Source organism: Lagopus leucura, unplaced genomic scaffold (genome assembly GCF_019238085.1).
Source record: "Lagopus leucura isolate 7727_CA_CO unplaced genomic scaffold, USGS_WTPT01 Super-Scaffold_100036, whole genome shotgun sequence".
In the NCBI taxonomy this organism is placed as follows: domain Eukaryota; kingdom Metazoa; phylum Chordata; class Aves; order Galliformes; family Phasianidae; genus Lagopus; species Lagopus leucura.
The window spans coordinates 4,247,474-4,258,447 of NW_024962285.1; the positions used below are offsets into that span (position 1 = coordinate 4,247,474).

Consider the following 10,974-nt stretch of genomic DNA (forward strand, 5'->3'; position numbering starts at 1 on the left):
TTACATGGAAACAATCAGGGAAGCAACATCTATATTTGAATGTAGTGTAATCTATCAGACTGTGTCCTGTATCCTATTTAATCTTGTCTTAAGGCCTTGCTATCTGAGATTGGAGGTTTGGCACCGTGTTCTTGTGGTTATTTTATCTGCTTATTTTGTGAGGGGAGTTACTGCTTTACTCTGGAGGAGTGAGGTGTTTTGGTTTGTAGGCAGTGAGAAAACTACATCTTTTGGCTTTCATCCTAGTAAATATTTAAGTTTCCTCCGGCTACTCTGATATCTTCTTCTCAGGCTGTTCCCATACTGGCTTTTTCTTTTCTCTTCCAAATGGATTTTCTGATTGTACTGAAAGGAGATGCCCTTCAAAATACAAAACTCGACGAGCTAAAAAGCAGTCTCAGTCTCCTTGCAGCTTTATGCCAGGTGGATCCAGAGGACGCTGACAGTGCCCACGTGTTGCTAGTTAGGCTTGTGCTGTCCCTTGCAGCGAGACAGTGATGATGATGACCGGAGCAGTGACCGGGAGGACGGACCTCTGGAGGAGCAGATAGAGCGCTTGCAGGAGAAGGTTGAGTCAGCACAGAGCGAGCAGAAGAATCTCTTCCTTGTTATATTCCAGGTAATGCTGGGTGAGCTCTCCTCTCTTCAGGCTTTAAAGGTCACTGAATTTACAAGCTTTCACGTCGCTTGTATCTCGGGCATGAGGATATAGGAAAGAGCTGTGGGACTTGCTGTGGTTTTAGAGTTGATCCTGAGTTGATCCTTCGCCCCACAGCAGGCTGCGGCTGAGCAGATGGGACCTCTGTAGTTTTATGCACACAGGAGCAAAATTCTTTGGCTGTGTGGATTCCTGAATGAAAAAGTAACTTTTTTTTTTTTTTTCTTTTTGGCTGGCAAAATCCAGCGTCTGTAAAGTGAAACAGTTATTTTCATGTTGTTATTTAAAGTTTCTGTTCTCTAGATGCACTTACCTGAGGTTAGGAGCTGCCGTCGTTTGATGGCATTGAGTGAATGCATTTTTTTTCTTTCCTCTTGAAGCGCTTCATTATGTTGTTAACTGAGCACTTAGTGCGCTGCGAGACCGGCGGAATTGATGTATTTACGCCGTGGTACAAGAGCTGCATAGAAAGGCTGCAGCAGATCTTCCTGCAGGTGAGTGCCCTCCCTCTGCTCGGCTCGGAGCTGTGGGCAGGAGCTGGTGTGCTGGTGGCTGCTGAGCACAGCGGTTGTAGTCTCTGTTAAACCAGGTAACTGGGTGACAGTGACAGCAATAGAAAATTGTACCTGTGTGAGCAGAAGGTGCGTGGAAAAGTGGGTGACTGCAAGGAGCGGCGCTGTAGTCCTCCCGCAGGCTGCAGCTTGGTCTGGTCACAGATGTGGCTGCAGATTGAAGCGCAGCCTTGGGTCCGTTGCAGTGCCTCTGAGCCGTCCCTGACTCCTCACACCCAGCTCAGTGTCTAGGGCTGAAAAGCCCCCCGAAGTGCAGCGCTTCCTGGCACCATATAGCAGTGTGTGCTTTTCCTTTCCACCAACCCCGCGTCGTGCTTTTCTAGTCAGAGGTGTGCGTGCCGTGGAAATGGAATGTGCGTGGCAACTTCGATGACAGCTTTTCACCAACATAGGTGTCTTTTGTCTGCCAGCATCACCAGATAATCCAGCAGTACATGGTGACCTTCGAGAACCTCCTGTTTACAGCTGAGCTGGATCATCACATACTGGCCGTCTTTCAGCAGTTCTGTGCTCTGCAGGCCTGAGGAGAATTCCTGGGTGAAGTCTTGTTTTCAGGACTGTAACAATTTTTTTTTTTTTTTAACTTGACATGGGGATGACAAAAACTTTTTGATTAAAACTGGCTTTCATATGCTCCTACATAAAACAATTCAGTTCTCTAACCAACAGCAGTCTGTAAGCATCCTAAGCCTTACTAGATATAACTCTTAGGGGATTGACATGAAGTAGTGTGAATTCTTCAGATCTGTTCTTATTTTGGTTTGACTCTGGATTTCATGGTAGTATTTTTCTTTCTCCCTTGTTTATATAAAAATGAAAACTGGGGAAAAATCAATATAGGATTTGTTACCTCTGCCTGGCCCTTAAATCAGAGAAATTGCAGAAATGTGAAGCAGTTTGTAGTGTTTTCAAAGTGTGAAAGGGAATGCACTTTCTAAGTGAGCAGTGTGATAAAGCCTCTAGTATGGCATAGGAAAAGTGTCTTAATTTGGGGCATGTGAAACAATGCGTTAAGCTTTTAAAGTAGTATAGAGCGTACGGATTGAGTATGTTTTTAAAATGTATTGTCTGGTGTCTCATTCCAGTAGCTATAAGCAATCAGTAGAGGAATTTGATGGATAAGCTCTGAAAAATGCAATCCTTTTTACAGTCTGGTCAAAATTACGACCTCTTCTTGGCAGTCGCTTCCACCAATAAATAGGAGCAGCGAGCAACACCTGGAGTGGGATAGATTTTCTGCTTTGGTAACTGCACCCCTGACTGTGTTTTAGGGCTGCCATGCCACCGAACCAGACCTGCAGGCCTGCAGTGCTGCCAGAAATGCTTCTGTTACCCATGGTGGATCAACCAGGTGCCAGTGCTTGTCTGGCTTAGCAACAACTGCTCTGTGGTGGCCGTATCTGCTACGGCAGCACGCAGCTCCTGTGTCACCTGAAAGCATTTTGATGCTCACTGAAGAGGTTTCTCGCCAGGAGACTCAGACTGGGGAAACACGTAACCTGAAAATAGAGTAGCCTTAGTTTTGAGTTATGCAAATAACATTACTTATAGAAATGCCAAATCAGAGTGGTCTGTGTTATGACAAGCAGTGATGAGTGGCAAAGACACTGCCTTAGGTGCTCAGGTCTGTACTGTACAGTATACTTCCAAGCTGTTTATGTTCTCTTTACTTTGTGGGTGAATGTTTAGAGAATTTCATACCCAGTGCTACACAGTTCAAGCTTGAAACCGATGAATTTTAAGTAATTTTGTTCCTGTACAAATTTTTTTTTTCCAGTGTTATGCTCCGTAATGCAATTCATCCCAACATTAATAAATTGACCTCCTAATAAAGTGAGGAGAGCAAAGAGGAAATTTTTTTGAGTGTTGACGTAAGCTTGTACGTGGCTTGTTGCAGTTGGATGTGTCCTCATAGACTTCAGTTTGTTACTTCTGCGTTCACTGCTTACCCCCTCTGGTTTGACTGAGCCCTCTCTTCTTTAAGGTTTACTGTTATGTGTTATAAATTTGCTTTATGCAGAGAGTTTTGTCAGTCATGCACAGTTCTGCTTCAAATCTTTCTGTTGATGTTCTTGAGCAATTAAATAGTGTTTTTTTAAAAGAAACATTTAGCATTGTAGAAGTTTTAATTGGGGTTTGGCTCTTTTCTTCCACTGTCTCAGATGAGTAAGGAGTTCTGGTGTTAACTAATGATGGGGATCTAAAGGACTGTAAATGTGATTTCTGTAGAAGTGACAATGTGGTTACAACGTGCAAACCTGTAACTTGCTCTGAGCCTCGACAGTGGTGCTGGGGATCCAGTTGCAAATACTTGCACGTGGACAGCATAATCCTATGGCTTAAAACCAAATTTGCACTTTCACTATGAGTGGAGTTCCCGTGATGGGTTTTGACATCTCAGTAGTCTGTTGGAAGCTTCCCCTCTTTCCAAGTCCAGCAGCACACATCTGTCTTGACTTGGGAAACTGGTTGGTCCATAGGAAGAATGAGATGCTTGTACCAGCAGCTAGCCAGCTTGAGAAACGTGGAACCGCGGAAGCGTGGGGTGGTGAATAGTGTAAAGGTGCTGTAGAAATGTGGTGTGGTTGGAAAAAAATGCACAATTATTAAAGTCAAAAATAAATGAAGGCGAAGCAGGTTACTGCTGTGTTTGTCCTACCTTTGGGGGGAGCTGCTGAAGCAGAGCAGAGCTGCACGGGTGCGAGAAGCAGACGCTCATGGAGCGCTTCTATTTCCCCTGTGCCACTGCTGGGACGCTGACAGGCACCTTCCATCTGTGTGCTACGGGCATCTAACGAACCTACCCTGTGTGCACAGCCAAGTGATGCACGTGTGGGTGCTGCCTGGTGCCAGGAGCGTGCTCACACAGGTTTTCCCTCTCCTTTGCCCCCACACACGTGCTGCTATGGGGCAGGGGGGGGCCCTGGTGTTTGCTGCAGGCTGACTGTCACAGCCTGCAGGGAGGCAGGTTGTTCAGCCATTGCACAGCACCCTTCCTGCCCCAAGCTGCAGGGGAGGCCTGGGACCCACAGCACACGTAGCCTGATGGGCCTGCCATGTTGAAAGCCTGGAGCCTTCTTCCAAAAGCCTTGCCAGGTCACCTGCCTTCCAGATAATTAACCAACTCTACACACGTTTCCTTTCCCACCAAGGACCCTCTGCCCTCGGTGGTCTGCAGACCATGGGAGAGCTGCTGAGAAGTGAAGGTCTGTCAGCAGAACCACCAGCCTTCCTCCCTGCCCTGTTTCACTGCTGCACAGCCACGGGGGTCCTGGCTCCCCTACTGCCTCACTGGATTTCACGGTGAATAAAAGCAGAACAGCTGGTAGAAGGCTCCCTCACGGTGGCCATTTCCACATGCGTTCCCTGGTCACTGTGTAAGAGCAGTGAGGAGCTGAAAAACTGAGGAATTTGAACTTGGACCAAAGTCCACCTCTCGTGCAAACAAACAACACTCGGCTCAGTTTAGACAGATCTACCCTGGAATGCTTCTCCCCACCAATAGGTTTTTACCAGAAACCACTCAAACGCACCAGGATGGTAAATGAAGATATGCTTTTACTATAAGAGTCATCTTTTTGGTCCAAAACTTGAAAAGAAATCAGTGAAGGATACTTAAGCCTTCATAGTATAGAACATGGCAGCAACCTGACTGAATGTTTCAGCACGGTGCTTTGCTTTAACAATCCCCAAACAGGACACCTCCCTCCATCAAGCTGGAGGTCTCCATCTCCAGCCTGGCGGCACGCTCTGCAACCACCTGGGCAGCGCTTAGGAACTGGCTGCCTGAGACATATGGGAGCTGACATCAGCTAACAGCTGGTGCAAATACAGAGACTTCCTTCAGCTCTGACTGAAGGAAGAGTAGAGGGAAATCTACCTTGTTTAAATTTCATCAGCATGTAAAACGAGGGTGAAACGCCAACTTCTCATCCCACAAGGCAGCCATTTCCAGCCTGTTAAAAATGTGCATGCTCTCCCCTAAGATGTAGCTGGGAAGCCTAACCTTCTTCTGTACAGAACTGACTGTATTATTCATGGAGCTTGCTAACAGCTTGTTCCCAACTGCCATTTCTTTAATAAAGAATATGATTAAAAATGATGGTAATGAATTTCAACAAACAAATTAGCATTACATCTTTTCGTAAGTTAACTCGTGGCCGCACACAGTACACGTCTTCCTGTACGTTTCTTCATCAACGCTTTCTTCTGGTCCGTATTCATGTTCGTGGATACTGGCTGTCTTCTTCCACAAACTACTCCTCACTGCACGGCGAAGCTCTGGCGAGAAATTTTAAGGTTTTCTGAGGGTTCTGAAGTGTCAGTTAACAAAATTCAAGCCACCCACCTTTCCGAGGCCTGCACTTTGGCAGTCTGCTCGCTGACTGTCTTCCATGAACGTGAAGGCAAATCTGGTATTGCAAGAACAAGTTTTGATTTGCCTTGCAGCCAACGTAACCTCACCTCGTTTACATGATTTGAAAGGTACCATGAGAATAGCTCACAGGAGCTTTCTATCTGGAGGGAGCACGTGTTGCCCACTGCCTTCTTAAGCGCTGCCCTTCAATGACATCTAGACAGCTTAGGTGGAACCTTCCATAAAAAAGCCTTTTGTAAAGCCACCTCCTGTTTTTTCACAGGACTGGGAAGAGCTTTCCATTCTGCTCACAGTGTGTTCTCTGAGCTTCATGCCCTGCAGTGTGAGTTGGGTGTGCAGTTGTGGCAGCGAAGTTGCAAGTGAACCGGGCACAGACCTGCATGCTGAAAGTGGGTAGCAGGAATATTAAGCAGCAAAGGGTGGTAACGTTTTCAACCAAGTCAGTCAGGGTGCAAGCACTCTCAAGTCAAGGCCTGTCCTTGCCCTGCACTCCACCATCCTGGCTGCAGTCTGCTGCAATTCCCATGCTTGCTCAATCCTATGTTCTGCCTCCTCCGGGCTCAGTGAATGAGAACCTGAAGCTGAGCAGGCATGATGTGGGCAATGCAGACTCTGGCTAAGAAACAAACGTGCAGTTGTAAAAACAGCCAGCATGTCGGAGCTGAAAGCATTGGTCAGAATTACTCCAACTGAAAACTCTCCTAAATGTTACCTTGGAATAGTAAGGATGATAACCACTAAAAAAACACAAGCTGGGAATGCCTAAGGCACACCGTGCACGATACCAAAGAATTGAAAAAGCTCTGTAACACGCTGTTTGTTGAAATTCATCTCTGGTCAGCTCTGAGAGCAGACCAGACTGCTCCCAGCTCACTGCCACGGGCCACGATGGACCTCCATTTTGTCATACTGAAAACTGAGCGTTTTGGGCAGATGGAGGAACGAACTGACAGAACTGCTTTAGGTACCGCATTGTCCAGGTTTACCCATTTACCTTTCACTTTCTTATCAAACTTCTTCTGTTTCATCTTCTCTCTGCTGTCACGGCGCTGCTCCTTTGCTTCTTGCAAGGATTCCTCATTCCCCCACACTTCCAGAGCACGCTTGATTACCTACAGGATGGACACAGATGTGTTTCTTTTTGCCCTGAAATGACAGGAGCATCTGACTCGCGAGCATACTTTACGCACACCGCCAGTCTCACCATGAATCCTGCCTCTGCCTTGGAAATACTGACTCACAAATCTGAACTTTCCACGGTGCAAGGTGGGCAAGCTCACCCCAATTCAAGCCCAGCTGCAATTCCATGCGTATTCAAGCAGAGCTGCAGTGTCCTTAGCAAAGCAGCAGACAAGAAGCTGCCGCTCCTGCCACGGGCCATGCAGGACCGTGCTGCACACCGTGCTCTGCACCACCAGGCCGTGCACCTCTGCTTGTGCAACACGGGCAGGCAGACCTGCGTGCTGGATGCCTCGACAACGCTCTCACACGTGGATGTCTGCGTGGGTTTGGACCACACCTCTCTACTTCAACCACAGAGAGAATTTACACAGCTGGACTGAACGTTCCCACCCTTAGCAAACGGTTCAGAAACCCAAACTTAAGTTACAGCTTTGAGTTATTGGCAAAGTCAGGCAGAGGTAAGAAGAGCTGGAAATGTCCCAGGTTTCTCTGTACCTGCAGTTTTAAGTAAAGTTTCATGTCACCCCACCGAGGATTATGAGGGTTTTTCTTCACAATGAATCTAAGCACCGGTTCCCTCTTATCTAAGTCACAGTCTTTCAGAAGATACTCTTCTTTTGCTTCTGTCCTTGTGATGAGCTTATGTTTATCTTCAGCATCTCTGGAAGATATAAAGTAACAATGAGAAAGCTGCCCAGGAAAACCAAGCACTATTTAGTCTCCCAAGTTCCCATCAAGACTGCATGCATTCCTGAAATTCCAGCAGAGCAACAGCCCCCATCCATCCCCTCCGTTTTTATGCATGCAGCTCACGGGGAGTTCCAAGGACCCAGCTGAACTGCAGGACAGGTTTCCCGGGACCGAGTCCCATTTCAGCCAACAGACTCAGCATCTTTTGTCTGAAACCTGAAGGGCTTTCCTCTCTGATTTTTGTTTTCTCACAAGGAACGTAACCCCCGCGCCACGAAATCACAAATTGTTTCGGGCACTTCTCCCAAGCCGGGAGCCATTCAGGGGACAAAAGCACGAGCCCAACACATGGCCGGGAGCTAAGGAGTGTGAGCCAGGCCGACCGGCCGAGTCACAGCCCCGGATCGCTAAGGCGAGCAACGCAGACAGCTTCCCACTGCCAGACAGCGGCAAGAAAACCAAAACCTGGAAATATTAAAACGTACAGCTTGCAGATGAAAAGCTGTCTGCCCACGGCGGCATTCGTCAATTAAAGGCAAAATAAATAACTAAGTAAAAATAGAATAAAATTCACGTTATCCCGTATCCTGAGTTCAGCTGGGATCGCTCGGTGCGCAGCAGCTCCGCCGGGCAGGAAGCACCGAAGCCGGCAGCAACGCAGAGCCGCGTGCGCGCCCGCAGCGCCGCGGAACGGAAGGCAGCGTGAGCCCTCCGCCCATCGCAGCTCCCGGACGGAACTGCCCACCGACCGCTTCCCCGCTCCCACGGCTGCACGTGGCTACCTGCCCGCGGAGCTCCCGCAGCCATCTTTTATTCTCCACCCATTCATTGCTGAAACGGTGGTTGGCTGCGTCTCCCCACCCCAGCCATCTCCGCGGCGCTTCCAGCACTTTCTCCGCGCTAAGGGGACGCGATGGGGCTCACCGACCCGTCCCCTACCGCGCCATCCCCACCCCCACTGGCCTCGGGCTCCGCTCCCGGCCTGCCCCGCTCTGCCCTCCCTCCCCCTCCCCGGGCAACGCTCCTTCCCTTCCCTTCCCCTCCCCATCCCCCGCACCCCACCTTCACGCCGCCATGCGGCACGCACCCCTCCCCCCGCACAGCCGGCGTTACTCAGCGCGCTGCCCGGCTCCCCGCACCCCGCAGTGCCGCTCCCCGCTTTCGCAACGCGGGACACAAAGGTCGGCGCTGCACCTCCCGTCTAATGAGTTTTTACGGTTAACTCCGTGCTTCGGACGGAAGGCTACGGTAAAGAAATGAAGGCTCGCCCACTGTCTGCAATACCTGCAATTATCACACGTGGCCCAATCAAAGTGCTGCATTAGGTACGAGTCCATGAATTCTTTGCCACAGTCTCCACAGATGAGATAGTCAAATTCTAGCACGGGCGCTAACAGAAAGAAAGATCTCGTTTTTTTCCTTTTCTTGTCAAGAACTACCGCGTTAAACAGAACGCAAGCGAGTGGTACTGCAAGCAGCTTTACTAACATTTAATTGTATTTCACACGAGTCGTTACACACCGATTCCAGTTCTCTGTAATAAACGGTTTTCCACGAAGATACAATACAGATGCAAAGCCATCGCCATGCGCCCACACCCCGCCCCGGCGCATTTCTACACTTGCTGGAAGTTTCCCTGCACCAAGCGTCAGGTTTCAGCATTCAACAGCACACGCCTCGGTTTCCGTTTAACAATGGCTAAGAAACGAAGCAGGACCCCCCAGCCCCCCCCCCACCATCGCGGTTCCCTCGCGGCGCCTCACGCCCGCTCCCACCGCTCCCTCCCCGCGGCCCACATCGCGACCACGCGGCACGGGGCTGCAGGGAGGGCCCGGGGAAGGGGACGGGTGGGAGGAAGGCGGCGGGGGGCGGCGGGGCAGCCGAGCCGGCACTGAAACGGCCTCAGCTCGGCCGCCCGGCGCCCACCCGACACGCCTGCATCTCCCGAGGGCTCGACGGACGCCCGGGACGGCGGGCACGGATCCGTGTTCGGCCGGCAGCAGCGGGGGTGGATGGCCAGAGAGCTGCTAGGAGTGGAATGGGGATGGAGCTCCACTACAATCCTCTCCCCAAGCCCTCTCAGCACTGCTCCAAGCCCAGGCTCGTTCTGCGCCGGCCGGGTGCTGTCCTCGCCGGGTGCTCAGCGCCGTCCGCTCGTGCTCCGCGTGACACCGACGGGGAACTGCTGGCTACGGGGGAGGTTCGTTTAAAAAGGAAATAAAACCATCCTAGCGAAAAAAAAAAAAAAAAATACAACGCCTTAAACGGTTCTCATTCCTAGGCAGCGCTGCAACAGGGTAAGAATATTAATAAAACCTGAAAAAAGGTGGTTAATTCGCGGCGTGCGGTATCGTTCGTCTTTAATAGCGGCCGCGCCGGGAGCGGATCGCGCCCAGCCGACATCCGACCCGGCTCAGCCCGTCCGCATGGCGTGCCCTTACATCACGTTTCGTAATGCACGGCAGCGCTGCCCGGCAGAAAGGCGCTTTATTAGGACAATGACATCATGAATTACACAGCACGAACCGCCCGCTGCAAAGGCATCCCGCGTCCCCACGCCTTTTCTTGGAAAGAAAGAAAAAAAAGAAAAGAAAAGAAAAGAAAGAAAGAAAGAAAAAAAAATGAAGTAAGATTTAGAAAAAGGAAAGGAAAAAAAGAAAAAAAAAACCATCCCGACAGCACGGGGCTGCGCCTTGCCGTACTGAATCCGGCTAACAAAGAGGGACACTGCACCACGACGCTGCGGCTGATCCAGCGCAGAACAAAGCGAGACAAAGGCATTCCCAGAAAAGAAACTGCATCTATTTCGGGATCGCGACGCCTCCATTTGCTGCCGAGGAAAGAATATCGCGACGCAGTATGTCGGCATGCACCCGCCGCCGCACGCGGGTGGCTCTGCCGGACACGCGGGGCGGATTCGCCGCCGCCATCCCAAAACCAGAATCGCGAAACGAAAGGCAGAAGCAGCTCTTACCGGCAGGGCAGCGCCGTGCCCCACTTTCCCGTTCCGCAGTGCCGGCGGGCGCGGCGCAGCGGTGTGCACGGCGCAGCGCGCCGGGAAGAATGGGGGGGAGGGAGAGCAGGGAGGGAACTAAAAAACCCGGGAAGGGGGAAAAAAAAAAAGCCGCGGAACCGCCCTGCCCGCGTCCCCCCGCCCCCGCCCCGCGCCGTTACCGGGGGGATGCACGATCCTCTCGGCGGCGCCGCGCTGCTCCTCCTCCTCCTCCTCCTCCTCCAGGAAGAAGCCCCCTCCCGTGTCCACGACCTTGGGGGGGCCCCGCGCCCGCACGCCGCCTGCGGAAGACAAACCGCGCGCCGCGCCGCCTCAGCGCCCGCCGCCGCCGCCAGGGGGCGCCCGAGCGCATCTTGATCTCCACACACCGCCCCCCCCGCGGCGCGGGGAGGCGCGGAGCGCGCGCGCGCGCGAAGGCCCCCTCCCCCCACCCGTGGGGGGAGGGGAACCTCGCGCGCGCCCCCCCACGGCCGCTCTCTTT

At 51.3% G+C, this 10,974-nt stretch overlaps 2 protein-coding genes across 2 annotated transcripts in view; one reads left to right on the forward strand and one right to left on the reverse strand.

The window, feature by feature from the left end:
* The window catches only part of NCBP1 (nuclear cap binding protein subunit 1), a 32,458-nt gene extending 28,601 nt beyond the window's left edge, over positions 1-3,857 (forward strand). Inside the window, exons 21-23 of the mRNA XM_042882888.1 lie at positions 488-619; positions 1,039-1,152; positions 1,641-3,857. Coding sequence (XP_042738822.1) covers positions 488-619; positions 1,039-1,152; positions 1,641-1,754 — 360 coding nt within the window. The 3' untranslated portion in view covers positions 1,755-3,857. The remainder of the gene's footprint in view (positions 1-487; positions 620-1,038; positions 1,153-1,640) is intronic.
* A 913-nt stretch (positions 3,858-4,770) lies between these two features.
* Positions 4,771-10,775, reverse strand: XPA (XPA, DNA damage recognition and repair factor; the record flags this gene model as incomplete). The annotated part of the gene is made up of 5 exons (XM_042882938.1): positions 4,771-5,511; positions 6,603-6,720; positions 7,286-7,451; positions 8,765-8,870; positions 10,655-10,775. Coding segments are annotated over 5 exons (660 nt in total), but the record flags the coding sequence as incomplete, so codon positions are not given.
* Positions 10,776-10,974: the final 199 nt, after the last annotated feature.